Source organism: Stylophora pistillata, chromosome 5, assembly GCF_964205215.1.
Source record: "Stylophora pistillata chromosome 5, jaStyPist1.2, whole genome shotgun sequence".
Lineage (NCBI taxonomy): Eukaryota > Metazoa > Cnidaria > Anthozoa > Scleractinia > Pocilloporidae > Stylophora > Stylophora pistillata.
Window position 1 is genome coordinate 35,488,827 of NC_142523.1, and position 17,069 is coordinate 35,505,895.

At 37.0% G+C, this 17,069-nt stretch overlaps 2 protein-coding genes across 15 annotated transcripts in view; one reads left to right on the plus strand and one right to left on the minus strand.

The window, feature by feature from the left end:
* The window catches only part of LOC111332476 (low-density lipoprotein receptor-related protein 2-like), a 47,928-nt gene extending 44,546 nt beyond the window's left edge, over positions 1–3,382 (plus strand). For 9 of the 11 annotated variants that reach the window (XM_088760630.1, XM_088760626.1, XM_088760627.1 and 6 more), the window contains 2 exons: positions 286–1,621; positions 2,433–3,382. In XM_088760630.1, the coding sequence (XP_088616756.1) occupies positions 286–515 (230 nt within the window). In that variant the 3' untranslated portion in view covers positions 516–1,621; positions 2,433–3,382. The remainder of the gene's footprint in view (positions 1–285; positions 1,622–2,432) is intronic. The other 2 variants (XM_088760625.1, XM_088760624.1) reach the window with 2 other exon arrangements.
* Positions 3,383–5,904: 2,522 nt separating this feature from the next.
* LOC148731663 (uncharacterized) lies at positions 5,905–14,710 on the minus strand. Of its 4 annotated transcripts, none has more exons than XM_088760653.1 (5): positions 14,552–14,710; positions 12,214–12,464; positions 8,703–8,900; positions 7,627–7,818; positions 5,905–6,165 (listed from the first exon to the last, which is right to left on the minus strand). In XM_088760653.1, exons 2-5 carry the CDS (start codon positions 12,352–12,354, stop codon positions 6,037–6,039), a joined length of 660 nt encoding a protein of 219 aa, XP_088616779.1. In that variant the 5' UTR covers positions 12,355–12,464; positions 14,552–14,710; the 3' UTR covers positions 5,905–6,036. The 4 variants fall into 4 exon arrangements, with proteins under 4 accessions (XP_088616779.1, XP_088616780.1, XP_088616782.1 ...); XM_088760654.1 differs by having other exon boundaries at positions 12,214–12,465; positions 14,549–14,709; XM_088760656.1 differs by lacking the exon at positions 14,552–14,710 and adding an exon at positions 14,235–14,370 and having other exon boundaries at positions 12,214–12,465.
* Positions 14,711–17,069: the final 2,359 nt, after the last annotated feature.

Genomic DNA, 17,069 nt, shown 5'->3' on the forward strand with positions numbered 1-17,069 from the left:
AGACTCGATGAGATGGCACACTAAAACTGATGCATCGCAACTCAGAGCTGAAAAAAGGAACGAAATAAAACAAAACAAAAGGAAATAAACTAAGTTTATGAAGTTTGATTAATATTTTTAGGTAAGAAAGCTGATTAGAGCCAATTCAGTACGCCTGAATTGACTTCCTTTCGAAACTGCTTTAAAACTTTGTATAATCAATTTCCAAGGAGGGTAAAAGCATTCAGTTTTCCTCTCTGCAGAAAGACATGTAACAAAATTGTTACCATTTTATATTTTTTTTAGGTATTACCTGCCCAATGTTATCATTACCCTTCAATGCTGTACTCTTGGGATGTAATACAACTGGGTCAGAAATGTTCTATGGAACGAAATGCAAGTTCTTTTGTAAGGAAGGATCTGTGGCGACCAGTTCAACAGTAAGAGGTTGTTCAGAAAATGGAACCTGGACTGGAACAGAACTCGTGTGTACATGTATTGAATTGCGTCATAGCTTATTAGTAAAATTCCTTTAGCGTTGTATCAAAAATAGCTATCTATTCTTGGGTAGTTGTTGAGCAATCCAACAGTGAGTGGTTGTGCACAAGATAGAATAAAAACATGATCCTATCTTATTGTTAGCTATTAAACAGAAAGTAGATATACCAATACAGTGTTATTATTGGCTCTCAATTTCTATGCTTGATGGTTTATTCGGGCCTCACCATCATCAATTATCGTGCAGTAGCATCTAATTATGCAGTAGTGACTATGTGATCTTTGAAAACTAATGGCTTCATGATAATGTTTGTTATTGCACCGACAATGGATTGCAATGACTATTGATTGCAATGACTATCGATTGCAATAACTATTGATTACAATAACTATGGATTGCATTGTCTATGTTATGCAATGACTATGGAATGCATTGACTGTGGATTGCACTGTCTATGGAATGCAATGACTATAGATTGCAATGACTGAATTGCAATGACTTTGGCAGACAATGGCTATGGATTGCAATAGTCAGGCGATCTGACATAGTTAAAGCAATTCTTTCTGTGGTTACGCAGTCTCTCCTTTGCATTTATAGATAGGCGAAACGACTCACCATCTTCGTATGCAAATTTAATGGAGAACTTGGATCACAAATCGATACAAGATCATATGTCGAGGTTTTCCTCTGGGCCTTGTTATAAGATCGAGTCAGTCGATCTAATAACGCAGGAGTAATATTAGTATGGAAAAGTGATCGATATTATGCATCTTTTCTCTTAAACTTGGAAAATGTCCTTCTAATTGTAATGTGGGGATGGAGAGAATCGTTCTGCTTCTTTACAGCTGTCGCCTTATAATAAAACCACCAAGGTCACGACCATGAACTCTTTGAGAGATAAATCTCGAGATGCCGCTGAGGATGGTTCTATGAATGGAAGTTGCACTGAACTATACATTTACGTTCGTGTTATCACTGATTTGCTTTTGAGTATTTTTTTTTTATAAGGTCAACTTAGTCGGTAAAACGTGACAGAAAGATACATGCAAGTCTTCTGTAAGCAAAGAGAATGCTTAGAAGTAAGCTGGAAGGAAGTAACTATCATTTCTCACGAGAAAGAACAGGCCTTTGGAGGTTCACTTGGTAATTTATTTTTTCAATAGAATGCTTCCTGAGTAGCTTAAAAAGACCGAAAGTAGATATATCAGCCATAATTAAAAACTGTTATGTTCCAAAGCTCCTACCTAGTAATTTCCTTACCAAGAATCCTCTCAGGAGATACTCCCTAATTCTGACCATGGCTACACTTTCAATACCCCCCCCTTAACCATTACATCCCCCCTTCCCTTCCTCCCTTCTATAATTTTTTGCGTGGCACAGTATCCAATACTCTGAATTCAGTCTTCAATCGGTCATAAAGACCGTCATTATTAAGCTTTCGCCTTGTTATTCTTAAGGGAACGCAATTATGGACTCATGGAGATTAAAAGAGTTTTGGATTTCTCAGCACAATCTAACTAGTTGAAATAAGTAAAAAGGGAACGCTTTTTATGGGGATTCTTTTTGAGTGGCTGATAATTCAGCGGGAAGTTCAAAAGAAGTAGAACAGTAGCCGAAGCAATTTTTTTGACGGTTACTTTGTTAGAATACGAGGTTACCTCAGAAACGCTAGCTCCCAGGAACTTGCTTTTTTTAATCTTTTCTCCATTCTAGCTAGTTATTAAACTGTTCAACCTCTTGTCGACACCACGCGCTTTCTTTCGGGAAACTGATAACATATCTAGTAGCAGTTAGCTCAACTGATGTCCTCATGTCAGTTGGAATCGGTATCTTTTGAGAGCGAATAAAGACCAGCACATCCCATAGCAGGCAATGATTTGTTATTTTACTCAATGCTAAATTTCAGAACACATCATCTGTGCTTGTTTCTCTTTCATTTCACCGCGTGATTTAGAAGTAATCTGACCCAGACCCAGATCCTCCATCGGTTGGCAGACATTTTCCCCAGATGGTGCTGTTGGTGGTTTGCTCAAAGGAATATCCAGGCACACAAGGACATTCGCGAACATATTGCTGGGAAAAGAAAAGAAAATGTAGCAAATGAAGAAGGATATGCAACGTTTACCACAATCATTTAAGGGATGAAGAAGGGGATCTGAGTCTCCCATGAAGATTTAAGCCCTAGAAAGTTACGATTTAGCGATAAGATACCAACAAAGGAACGGAGAAGCTGTTGGCAAACCTAGCAAAAGCCACCTTGAATTTCAAAAATTAATTTCGAGAGGGAGGGAGAATTCAGAGTGATAGTATGAATTTCATTGAGGGACTGTGCCGCTGGGATTTTGAGCACTAAACCAGTTTGAGACGCTGTCTATAATTTTGGAACTTGGTGGGGAAAAAAATCACACGCTTTGCAAGAATCACTATTTTCCGAGTATACGCTAAAGAAGTCGTTCACACTTTTTTCATTGGATGATATTCACACTTTTGGCTGCTTTTAATGTAACATTAGCCGTTCTTGCCGGTCGGTGTTTGTAAACAATATTATTGTTTCTTTCCTACCTTTGATGGACACTAGAATCCTCGCCCAGGTTTGACGAGACTCTTGCATACTCCATGTTTGTCGTTTCCTTTGGTACAGCACTGGTTTTTGTCACAGTCTCTACCAGACGAACAAAGTCCCGGCTCGTCTTGAGGTCTCCCTCAAATATTTGTTACGCGAACCCTAAACTTTTAATCTTTACATTCCAGATTCAAAATCTTCAGAGACGCGTGCAAACAGAATCGTTTTCTTTCCAGACCTATCGGCTGGTGTGTAACTGAAAGAATGAACCTCATGCGAATACATATGCTCTCAAGTAAACCTACCTTGTCCAAATAAAGTTCCACAGTGTTCAAACAAAACTGTCACGTCTGGATCACATAGAATGTGACATTCAATCCACGTTTAATTAAAAACGATACTTGACCAAGAGAAAGCCTTGATATCACTCAACTTAGAACAGTTTTTGTCTCTTTCCCTTCAGAACTTGAAAAACTAATTTGGGATCATTCAAGTTCTTAAAGTAATCAGCAAATATGGGGGGTTTGGATGTTATGAAAGGTTTTTGAGAAAAACGCGCCACTCTGAAGGGATCGCTTGAATTACTTCGATACCCTTAAATGCTGCCACAAATTTACATGATCAAGAATTTAACTATGTAAATTTTTCTTTGTTCTCAAGTAAAATTGCATACTTACATTAGCACGCTAAGTGAGTCTGCTATCCTCCTCTATTTTGGCCTCGCCCTGGATGGCCACAGAGAGAGCTGCTAGCCGATTAAAAATACCAAAAGAAAACTCATTTCTCCAAGGGGTGAGTAAGATACTGACCGGGTCTTTTGTCTTCTGGGAAAATGGGATGAAAAGCACCCCACTTATACGCTTTGTTTTTGCCACGTTGCTCACTTCCATCCATTGTGAACCACTGAGTGCTGAACAAGCGTTTGTGAGGTCTGTTCGCAGATCAAAGTTGCTGTAGGGTTCTAAGCTTTCAAACTTTCTTTCCCATGTATGAAGTTTGTTTGAGGCGCGTCTGGGGCAAAGAAAGCGGTACTTTAAGCACGTTCAAAATGACGATTTTGGCGCCTTTCTTTAGTTTTAGGAATGTATATTTAATCAAAGGGAACGTGCTTGGAAAGCATAATTGATTAGCTGTTTGACACAATTCATAACATTGAGATTCCGACTCGTTCGAAAACAATCATGAAAGAAAATTTTTATCTCAGTCTTCACCCCATGAACGAGCTAAAAATTTACCGCCTTTGCTCATCCTCACAGGAACTGTGAAAGGAGCTGATCCTTGACAAATACTGGACTCCTATAACGCAAAAACTTAGCACGTAGCCTATAGTTCGAAGCCAGAGAAGGCCACTTACAGATTTCGTATTTACTGAGAGGTTGACATTAGGTTTTATGTACAAGGATGCCGCAACGACTAAAAATGATAGCTTTCCAATGGTTTTGAGTTTGATACTCAATACTGATGACTATCTATTCATTTATTTAGCCAAAATCAATGAGTGAAAACGAACTTAGACCTGACATGAAGCCTCGGATTTTCAAAAATTGGCCATTGTTAGCCCGGATATAAAGGTCGTTTGTATAAGGTAAGCTACGTGTTATTGGTAATAATGAGAAAAAGTCATATGTGACACGATTTCTACATATTCATATAACAAAATATGGTAAGTAGATATATTGTGAATTTAGTTACGTTGGAAAGATGGTGGAGAGTAAGCTCGAAATTCAAACAAAGAATGATCTTACAAAACCCTCCCTTGTGTTATTTGTACAGTTGCTAGCAAAGTTTACATCAACTTCAATTATTTCACGTTTACCTTAAGGACAAGCCAAGGTCTTATGAAACTAACGACATCTTCGTTTTCATTTCATCGACTGATTGCATAGATTCATAGGAAATGAAAATACAGATCATGAATCTAATGTTTTAAATCCATCTTTATAAACGTGTTTTAACTCTTGTAAAAAAAAAGGGAATAAAATCAAGAAATCTTTTAATGAGCCCTCTAAGCAAGAAAGAGCTCTTGAAAGGAACTCTACAACTCTGCACGTGACCCCGGGACTGTAATATCGAGAGCATCAGTCTCGAATATAGCTAAAGTAAAATGAACCACAACGCCCTTTTAACTCTTGTAAAAAAAAGGGAATAAAATCAATAAATCTTGTAGTAAAAACCTTACTTTTTGAATAAAACTCTCTCTCTCCGCTATCACGTGATCCGACATGATTGATTTACGACATTACAGGGACCACGAATACTCACCAATTTAAACCGAAAATGATCTCCCATCGCGAAAGATGTTAATGACGTCTCTAAAAATTCAGGAAAGGCATGGATTTTAAGGGGGATTGTAGAATATATAGTTACGTGTGATTTCAATAGATATTTTGCTGTTCTGCGAGTACTTGCATCATGTCAAAGATATTGGATGAAAGGAAAATTGGCAAACAAAAGCTATTATTTTGTGTCAATCCAACTTTTTTAGTGCATTTTTTTGTATAGAATTTCTTTTTTATTTGATTGACTGGTAACAAAAATTTGGGGTCGTTCAATGACGTCCAAAATCGAACTATCAAATGATTGAAGATCGATTTTCTCTTTAAACAATTATATACTTTGTTTCCCTTTGGGAAGCTCAAATGGGTCATGGCTCTCTCACAATTGGCGAGTGTATTTGAAATTATCATCTCGCCAGGTTTTAAAACACGATCTAATACAAATGTTCAATGTGCCAGTCACATTAAGGAAGATTAGAAAATAGCAGCATTTGAATATTCAGTTACAACAACAGCAAGTATTTGAGGCATTAGTCTTCCCTTTGAACGACTACTAGATTAGACCTACTGCTGGACCACATTGTAAGTAAGGTTTCATTTGCCATGTTTTATTATCCCTTCTTGTTCAAAACAATTGATATTACACCAATGATGCCAACTGAGCGAATTTGAAATATATCGGCGGCACAGTCAAGCAGTGAGACGGCATGATAACGAAGCTACTCCCCGACCCCAGACCCAGGCTCCTCGGTAGGTGGCAGGACCTTTACACATCTACCCCAGTAATTTCCCACACCAGCTTCTCGGCATTCAAGTCCCTCGATGCAGCCACAGTTGTAGATATCAGCCTAAATATCACATAAAGCGAAGTAAAAACTATAAGTTAACAACTATTTTGTTAAAGGTGCATCTGTAATGTCAGCTTCATAGTTCATTCAAGAGAGTCATGGCTGTGCTATTCAAAAATTACTTAGTGATTCGTATTCAGATCCTTTTACTAATATAGGAAAAGAAATATCAAGAGAAAACTAAGTGAAGGTTTGTGCTTATAAAAAACAGATTCATAGTATTTGGTCAGTCTTAAAATTTTTATCCTATGCTTTGTCTATGCAACCGTCATTGATTTGTAAGCCTAATTTTCAATTGTTAGTCCTTCATTTGAACATCCACATGGGATGATCCGGTTACGACTATCTGTGTACAACTTAGGTGAGTTTTGACATTTCCCAATTATTTTTATTATTATTATTATTATTATTATTTTATAATAATATCAAACTTTATTAACACTCAAAGCAAATAACCATTTACAAGTTAAAAGTAAAAACGACCTAATAGTAGTTCCGATTTCAATTAAATCCTATTTACAATCTAATCCTTTTCATCATCATCAATATTATTACTGTCGATGCTAAAATAAAAATGCGTCTCTATAGTTCAAGGGATAAAATTACACTAGCCCTAAAACATAAGCATAATAATTTAATAAATTCAAAAAAAGGTAGAGATAAAAAAATTAAAAAATTAAAAAAAGTATATATAAAACTTGGTAAAATTCACAAAACTACGTTGGACAGGCGGTAGCGTGGGAGAAGTCGAGGGAGAAGTCCAAGTCGATGATATCGAGGGTTCCTCTGATGGATCGTGATCCTCTCAGATACAGCAAAGCTGAACAAATGAGCGCAAATGACATCTTGGCTCTAATCCATGGCATAAATTATTACTATTATTATTGTAATTTATTATTCAACAATTTTATAATTATTTTATAAGGATAATTTCGATGCACGTTTATTGAAATACTTTCAATACGAACTAGTGGTTGCTTTCGCGATTTTTGTATGTAGGTCGATTTTGTTATCAAAGTTAGTTTTGGGTCGCATATGAGTCTGATTCTTGAGAACCGAATTTAACAGATGTGTTCCGTGTCAATTAATTTGGAAATGTACGAGAAGAAAAACCATTACACACACGCGAAGTTATTAGTATTATTATTATTACTATTTATATTCTGATTTACATAGTAATTTTCAACGCAACTCTTTAAGGTCAGAGACTGAAACAAAATTGTAAACAGAATTAAGAAATATTGCGGCATTATAGCACCCTTCGCAAAATAGGACTGTAACGGTCCACACAACAACAAACTGTTCAGTAAAAATTGTTTAGAATCGGAATTCAAATGTTGGGGAAAGAGGTGGGGTAGGGAAAGAGAAAATCTTGACCAAAGCAGGCTAAAAAAAGTAAGTTCTTATCTTTGAAAAGAAGTAAAATTTGTAAATATGATTAAGAAAAAACAAATTGATTACCCCTTTGCGAGGACAGTACTCTCCCTCCCTTCTACGTAGTTTGCATCGACGACCAGAACAGCACTCTGATTTCCTGCAGCTACTGTCACTCGAACAAGTTCTGGGCTTTTTCACGCACTTTCCCCAATAGTTATTCCAACCATATCTCTTACAATAGTATCCTTGTACACAGCCACAGTTGTAACCATCAGGCTGTGAAAATTAAAACCAAAATACTTTGAATTTCAAGGAGACAGTAGAGCTGCGCACGGTCTACCGATAATTAAAATTCATCAAAACTCTTTACTCGAGCGCGATTGGTCCAAAGGCGACGAAACCGAATATTCCCAGCTGAAACTGAGGATATCCCAGGATATCACCAAAGTGATATTCTCCAATTTTCAAACTTTAAGTCTACTACAACAAGTCTCTCAAGATAAGAGAGCGTTTTATGGCTGTTACAGAAAGGAAATATTTGTTTGTCCATTAAGTCGTACCAGAAAACACTTAAAAGAAAGCATCTCACACATCAATCACTAAGCTGTTCGTAAATATTCATATTCAAATGCGTAGCAAAATATTTAAAAGACAATAAACATAATAGCCTCTATTTTGCGCGAAAATATACTTGTTTATCTGTTCTTGGACATTATCGTTTCCTCGAAGCTCGCAGTTTTCCTCTAGCTACGCCCTTGGAATACTCAACGGTTCGCGTCTCGGAACAGATAATGTCCGCAGGCAATATACAGGCATATTTCTGAGCCAAAATGGAGGCCATTGTTAGTGTACTCTAGTAAAAATCGCATATCCAAAGGCTTCGACTAGGAACAAAACTCTCTTTTCTTTCATTCTCCTTTGAAAAATAGTCACAACTATTCAGCAAGATGGATGGGGGATAATACGCGCGTTGCCAGTTGGTAAATCACAACTTTAAGCAGCCAATCAGGAGCACCTTTAACGCTATTTTATCATATATTAATGACCAATTATACTCAAAGGCATACTTTTATGTTTAAAGCGCTTTCGAATTGGGTCACATTTTCACGGACATCAAAAGAGTCTCTGGTAAAGACGAGTTATGTCCAAGTCTAGCTCACCTTTTTCCATGGACACCAACCTCCCGGTCGCTTGAGGCTCTTACAGGATCCATACGAGTGTGACGAGTAATGCTTCGCGCAGCATTGCGTGCTAGAACAGTGCGATTGGTGAGTGCATCTGCGTACGTTAGATCGACAACAGCGGCGGTAGTAGCAGTAATAACCATATGGGCAATGCCCATGGTAGTAACATCCTCTCTGTTAAAAACAAACATCAATATGCATATTCTTCATACTGTTCTCTATGCATTTCCTTAGGTGCTAACAAGGAAAAACTGTTTAACAATCAAGAGGTTTTATAATCTGCAATTCAAATATCTGATGTTTATATATTGACAGCCGTTCATTCATCGCTACACCGGTTTACTATGAACCAACAAAATGACCAGCTCTAAGTTGGCTTGTAAGCTCACTTTGCAGAGCATTGTATCGGTATCGCAAAGGTTCTTGGTCAGTCAACTCCCGAACAAGCCTGAGTTTTCTTTTTCTGGTTTCCTTGTCACTTCTGCTTAAGTAGTGTTCATTACTGCAAAAGCAACTCTCATCTTCACTTGGTAATCCTCGGTTATAATATATGATGTTTATACGTTCACAGTCGTCTAATAGAGAACCTCTTTAGTTGGTGATTATTTCCTTTATTCCGTCATTCGTTTGATTCAGGGATGATATCGCAGGAAGAAATCGGATGCTAGTAACTCTTAGTGGCCAAAAGTTAAGTGAGGCAATAGAAATGCCGCTACAAATGTTTTTAGATAAGGAATATCACCAGGTAATGGTACAGCTATTTATGCAGTTTTAGTGCTTGAAATGATACTTTTTACTTGTAAACAAAATTATCCAGCACTACAATAAGTTTGTGCAGAAAAAGTGTGTCACAGGCAGAGAATGGAATTCAGTGAAAACACAAAAATTACAGACTTATTAGGAGCCAAGCAAGGAAAAGGGATGAGAACATGAGACTTAACAAAGAGGGCACAACATATGAGGCTGGAGCCTTTAATTTTTAGTCAGGAGTGTAAAACTGACTCAAAATACTTAATTTTCCTTTCTTTTCATTTCAAAATTGTTGGAGAGTGATATTTTGGTGCTAAAATATGCTATAATCACCTACAATTATAAAGGAGGAGTTTTTCTTTGTGTCAACTTTAACAGCAGTTTTCTCAAAACTGCCCTTTCGTGGTAGTTGCTATCTGCCCCCACCATTTTTTTACTTTATTTTTATGACCAATTTGTGTGAAATTTGGCACAGGCTATCCTTTTGTTGTAAGCTGTGATCCTATGGAGCAAAATTGGATTTAGTTATATAATTGAAGAAATATTAGAGCAACATCCTTCTCTGGAAATGTTCGGTTGCCATAGTAGCACCAAGGACCCTATCCCGAATCCGCTCCATAGGATCACAGTTTAATCCACGGTAGTTGTTCCTGAGAAGTTTCAACCATTTTCTATGAATTCTATAGAAAAGAAGTACGGAGGGCAGACTGCAACCCCCGGTCAATGATGTGAAGTTCAGAAGTTAATAATTAACTACGGTTTAATCATTTCATCTCGATTTCAATTTCCTGAATAGATCTTTCTGAAAGGATGCCCTGAGAAAAATTTCATAGTTTTCTACAAGATTGTTAAAGAGTTTTGTTTCCTTAAAGTTACTCACTACATTTGCAAAAATCTGAGTAGACGGCTCCCTTAAACTAGAGTTGTACAACATGACCTCGTGTCTTACACTTAGAGACCAGTCATTATTTATCGCCTTGAAGAGGGGGAGGAGGAGAGATGCAGAGGATCTTAAGAGACCCTACACAGTTTTCAAGGGGACGGAGGGAACTGTCGTCGCCTGTAGAATGTAAAGGAGGGAATCATAGAAAATTAACTCCCAATTAAGGTGCCAATGAAGGGGCGGTGGGGGCTCATAAGAATATTATAAAAATTATTATCAAATAAATTTCAAGTTGACAAGTATTGGGCTAGGAGTTGTCAATATTTAGCTCGCAACTTTGTTGATTCTTTTCAACGTCCCACGTGGCAAGTTCTTTTGTGGGCGATGTCAGAAAGCAATATTGAATAACAATAAATTTTCCCGGGCGAACTTCACTAGTCAGTTCAGTGCTTTATTTTCAGTCAAATTTCACATTAATTTATTTTGTTTTTTGTTTTTTAATTTTTCCAATTGACTGAAATATTTTTCGATTAAAAACGTACAGAGGGAAGAATTCGCGGTCTTGTTTAATTTCTCTCTTCTGTACGTTAACCCACCAGGCAGTAAAAAATGTTGTCGAAGTCATGCATGACATTGCTCTTAATACTATTGAGAGCTACGTTAATCTCAGCTTATCGCGACCTTCTTAACAAATTTTTTTTCTGCTATTGTAACTCGATAGAATCTAATAAAGAACCATGTAAATAAGAGTAACTCATTATTTTCAAACAGCGCTAGAAAATTTAAACTTCGGTGGGACGGTTCTTTGGTTCGCTGTTGTTGTATTATTATTTTTTTTTTTAATTTTATTTCGTTTTCATTTTGTTGTTTTTGGTTTCTTTTGACTTGTTTCCTTTTATCCTTTGGTTGTTTTGTTTTATTTTTTTGTTTGTTGTTTCTTGATCATTTCACTTTTTTTCGAATTAAACTTCTAAGAATTCAAAGAAATTCACGATTTTTAAATATGCTCAGATAAAACTGAGTAAACCGAAAAATTTAAGACAAACATAGTCCAACCTTCAAGATAGTACCCCCTTACTTTTTATCTATTTCCATCTTAAGCTGTGAGGTTAAAAGTTGCATATGTTGAAAAAAATTTGTTTTACTTTTCCAAACCGTATTTTACTTTAAACTGATTTAGGTGTTTGTTCGCGGTATATCAGCGTACCAAAGTTGCTTACCAAGAAATTTACCGACTGATGCGTTCGATAAAAAATTTTGATAACTTAAAGGTACTTTTGGTCGGCATGAGCCCCTTCCTCATGTGACAGTGTTTTCAAACATAACTAACACATTCAATTTTCTCTAGAGCACGCAGAGATATGTGCCAAATGGATATTGTTATTGTTGGGAAATAAAAGTGATTAAAAACTTCGTTAGTGAAGTACGTACTATATCTTTCTGGTGTAGGTGGGGTTTAATGGGAGATGGACATATTGGTAAAACTTTCTCGTAAAACTTTCGGGGACTAGAATGAAGCTAGGAAGAATTACTGTAAGTGCTCAATCTATCTACCTATATTTTGCTATTTTATGTCTCAACATTACAAAAAGGAAACTGAAAGAAAATTCGAAGTTAACGGTGGACTTAAACACCGGTTTATCATTCCACAGATGACGATTATTACAAATCAGAGCTCACTGAGCTCGTTTCACATTTTACGTTTCACACGAGAAAATTTCGCTGATCCATTTGTCTTCCAGGGAATTGAAAGAAGGGAATACCGCAAACATTAGTAACAAAACACTTCTACGCCTGTGAATGTCTTTCCCTAACACTAACTAGTCTTTCATTTAGATCAGACTCCAGCCTTACCACCAAACAATAATAATTTGAATGATGCCGTTTCTCCATTTCTTGCTGTCCTTCATCCTCTACAGAAGGGTCTTTTTCCTCAACGACTGGTTCGCAGTAAGCCATTGCGACGAACGCCAAAAACAACACCGCCAGCCTCATCTTGAAAACCTTTACAGTGCCTTGGGATCTGAACAGCCAAGTTTATATCGCGTAACTGCCTTTGTTTGCACGATCCAACCACACGAAATGTCTTTTTGTGTACTTTCGATGCTGTCAAAAAAAACATGAAAAGGTTGTGTTCTGGCCATTTGACGTCGTTTATAACCACACAATATTCCCAACAACAGGACTTTATTTACAATTCTTGTTTATTAAAAAATGATATTTGAACTGAGGAGATCAAATATGAACTTCTAAAAGTCTAAGGACGTGACGGCTTTTAGGGAAAAAACGTGCTGAGGAAAAGTATTCTTCGCTATATTGTATCAATTTTTGATACATTTACCTTTCTCTTCTTTTTTTATATTTATTTTGGAGAAAGGGAGGGGGTTCCCTACTAGTAGAGCTCGTTTTATTCCATTTCAAGTCACGACAAGATTTTCTAAAGAGAGGTTATAGTCAACAATGGTATAAGAGTGTTGATAAATATCTCTCCAAACTCGTTTTCCCAGCCAGAAATATCCAGCTTATTCAACATCAAATTTGCAAGAAATACCTCTCAAGTGAGAAACGCATAGTACGAGTGTAAAGAGATAAAAAAAATAAAACTAGAGATAAGTATCTTAAAAGTTTAAAAGTAGTCGATCGGAAGTTCTTTTTCTTAGTATAATCAGCTGTATAAACATTAAAAAAATATATGAAATTGGTAATTGTCAAAGTTGTCAGTGATGCAAAAGGTGTTATGTGAAAAGACCACACTTCTAAAACGCCGGATACAACAGTTATCAAACAAAGAAAAACAAAATGAAACATCTTAGTTCATCCAAAAACGACAATCAACTGACATATTAAAGTACAATTATTAGATCATAGTCTATGAAAGAAAGTACTACATAAAGAAAGTACGACTTGAAAAGCAATGGATTTTATCTGAAATAATCCCAAGTTTTTTGCCATTAGTTAATTACATTGCTAGAAGTTTTCAACACTTTGATTGAAGCCGACATTTACCAACATGCTACATGCTAACATATCTTCGAAACTAAATTGGATGACTAGAGGGTAAATTTCCTTGAGGCAGTAAGTTTTGTTCAGTTCCTGAAACAAATTGTAAATATGACTCCTTGTAGAGACTTACATGCGCACATTTTCCAAAACAAATGGAATAAGAAAGGAAATATAACGGCACTCGAAAAACCCAACCAAGAATCGAGGAACAAGCAAAATTTGAAATAAAGATATGAGATAAGAAATTATTACTTACAAGATCTGTACAGCTCTCCGGATACCACATGAACTACTTTGCAATGCGAATTACGACGATCTTATACTAATTCTTGACGTATAACAATGAGGCAAAGGAAGTTACGCAACGAGTAATACGCGGTTAGGTAACACGACACCGAGAGAATTAGCAGCCCAACAATGGACACGAAACAGTGGACAAGAAATACCACCAAGCTGAAAGTCCATTGTTAAATTTCCATTTAGCTTTATTCAAATATTTTGACGCAGACTGTTTTAAAGTCGATTGTAGCGAGCATTATTCACAATTATAGCTTTAACCCGACCCTGAATCCGAGATTTTTTTTCCAGGTTTCAAGGGAAAAATATATTTATAAGGGAAGTAGTAGTCCTGCATGAAAGATGGTGAACCGAGTAGCCACCATTCATTTAACAAGCAACATTACCATTTGAATAAGAAAGTGGCAAGCAAATAAATATGGAAGAGTATCTTCGCTTTATTTACTTTGCTCACACAAAAAAATATGCTTCTTATCACTGTACAAAGTTTTAGGGCAAAATTTCCGTATAACCCCATACTTTATTACGCATACAATTCTTGGATATAAGAAAACAGAAGCAAAACAACAGATTACCTTTGGGACTTCGGCTTTGTTTTTGATTGGTATGGGGTTATACGGAAACCTTTCCAATTTTAATCATCAATATCTTGTGAAAAATTCCATCGAACGGAAATCGCTCTGGAATCAACGGCTCGTTCAAAATGATGATCTGAATAATATAGAAGTGAGTTACTTATAACCAAACCTCCTAGTATAGTTATTACTGTTTTAGGAGTATCTCTATTAAAGATTAAAGATTAAAGACCGAAGCTAATCTTAACAGAACCGAGTGGTTGGGCCACGAGTTCAAATTATGGTTAGCAGGCTAACAAGAAAATAACATATACCAAGCAGTAGAGGTCAACTAAGACTTGACTTGGAAAGGGCTTGGTGTTGCTTCAGCGTAACTGCCAGTGTGAAGGCCTGTGTGCAACTTATTCAAACTGGCATGTTACTGACTATTTCTTGATGCTCTAACACTGTCGTATCCTGTGAATCAGAGCTCAATCATGCATTGGACTAACCACTATTTCTCACGCCAAAATTCCTGCATGCTTACAAGCTAAATGAAGCAGGAGTTCAATATTCATTGAAGGATGCTTGTTTACCTCAGAGGAAATGACTCAACACAGTATAACTGATATGCCCTGAAACAAGCTGTTTGGAGTAGTGAGATAATGTAACTTGTGGTTTGTGCGACGTCCACGGAATATTGCATTCAAGTGCGCACTAAAACCTGGCACACGTACTAAATTACGAACTGAAAGTAACCCACGTACCTTGAACTAATATACCTTGAACCTCGGAGGTTCCAAACACCGAGAAACGGATGAAAGCACGAAGCTGCAGCCCGAGTGCTCTGATTGTTTAAGTTGATTCGTAATAAACCCGTGCAAGTGCTAAATGAGATACAATGCAATATATGAAGTTCATATATTGTGTACTGCGGTATTAGATACATATGATGCACGATCCTCGCCGTAGATAGCGCTGGGTAGAGCGCTGCACTAGTATCGCAGAGGTCAGTGGTTCGAATCCCGTACAGGCCTGATTTTTTTCAGGTCTGATTTTCGCTATTGCTTAAATAGCGCTATCTACTGCGAGGATCGTGCATCATATGTATCTAATACCGCAGTACACATTATATGAACTTCATATATTGCATTGTATCTCATGAACTACTTTGCAATGCGAATTACGACGATCTTATACTAATTTTTGACGTATAACAATGAGACAAAGGAAGTTACGCAACGAGCAATACGCGGTTAGGTAACACGACACCGAGAGAATTAGCAGCCCAACAATGGACACGAAACAGTGGACAAGAAATACCACCAAGCTGAAAGTCCATTGTTAAATTTCCATTTAGCTTTATTCAAATATTTTGACGCAGACTGTTTTAAAGTCGATTGTAGCGAGCATTATTCACAATTATAGCTTTAACCCGGCCCTGAATCCGAGATTTTTTTCCAGGTTTCAAGGGAAAAATACATTTATAAGGGAAGTAGTAGTCCTGCATGAAAGATGGTGAACCGAGTAGCCACCATTCATTTAACCAGCAACATTACCATTTGAATAAGAAAGTGGCAAGCAAATAAATATGAAAGAATATCTTCGCTTTATTTACTTTGCTCACAAAAAAAAAATATGCTTCTTATTACTGTACAAAGTTTTAGGGCAAGATTTCCGTATAACCCCATACTTTATTACGCATACAATTCTTGGATATAAGAAAACAGAAGCAAAACAACAGATTACCTTTGGGACTTCGGCTTTGTTTTTGATTGGTATGGGGTTATACGGAAACCTTTCCAATTTTAATCATCAATATCTTGTGAAAAATTCCATCGAACGGAAATCGCTCTGGAATCAACGGCTCGTTCAAAATGATGATCTGAATAATATAGAAGTGAGTCACTTATAACCAAACCTCCTAGTATAGCTATTACTGTTTTAGGAGTATCTCTATTAAAGATTAAAGATTAAAGACCAAAGCTAATCTTAACAGAACCGAGTGGTTGGGCCACGAGTTCAAATTATGGTTAGCAGGCTAACAAGAAAATAACATATACCAAGCAGTAGAGGTCAACTAAGACTTGACTTGGAAAGGGCTTGGTGTTGCTTCAGCGTAACTGCCAGTGTGAAGGCCTGTGTGCAACTTATTCAAACTTGCATGTTACTGACTATTTCTTGATGCTCTAACACTGTCGTATCCTGTGAATCAGAGCTCAATCATGCATTGGACTAACCACTATTTCTCACGCCAAAATTCCTGCATGCTTACAAGCTAAATGAAGCAGGAGTTCAATATTCATTGAAGGATGCTTGTTTACCTCAGAGGAAATGACTCAACACAGTATAACTGATATTCCCTGAAACAAGCTGTTTGGAGTAGTGAGATAATGTAACTTGTGGTTTGTGCGACGTCCACGGAATATTGCATTCAAGTGCGCACTAAAACCTGGCACACGTACTAAATTACGAACTGAAAGTAACCCACGTACCTTGAACTAATATACCTTGAACCTCGGAGGTTCCAAACACTGAGAAACGGATGAAAGCCAGAAGCTGCAGTCCGAGTGCTCTTATTATTTCTCCGCGTTTGGGATCGCTGATGAAACACGTAGCGCGAGTTTTTAATATGACCTCTCGAGTACACTTAGAAATACGATGCAATTCAAAGTAGCCAAATTGTGTGGCTACAATTCACAAATTGTAAGAACAAATGGGCTCTGAAATTCATGATTTCAGAAATGGCAGGTGCAAGGGAAAGCATTAGATCCCGTCAATCTTCTTAGAGACTATCAATTATACAAGGTGAATGCTGTTCGATAAGAACGTGATTTCAAGTGCAATTCCGTGGTT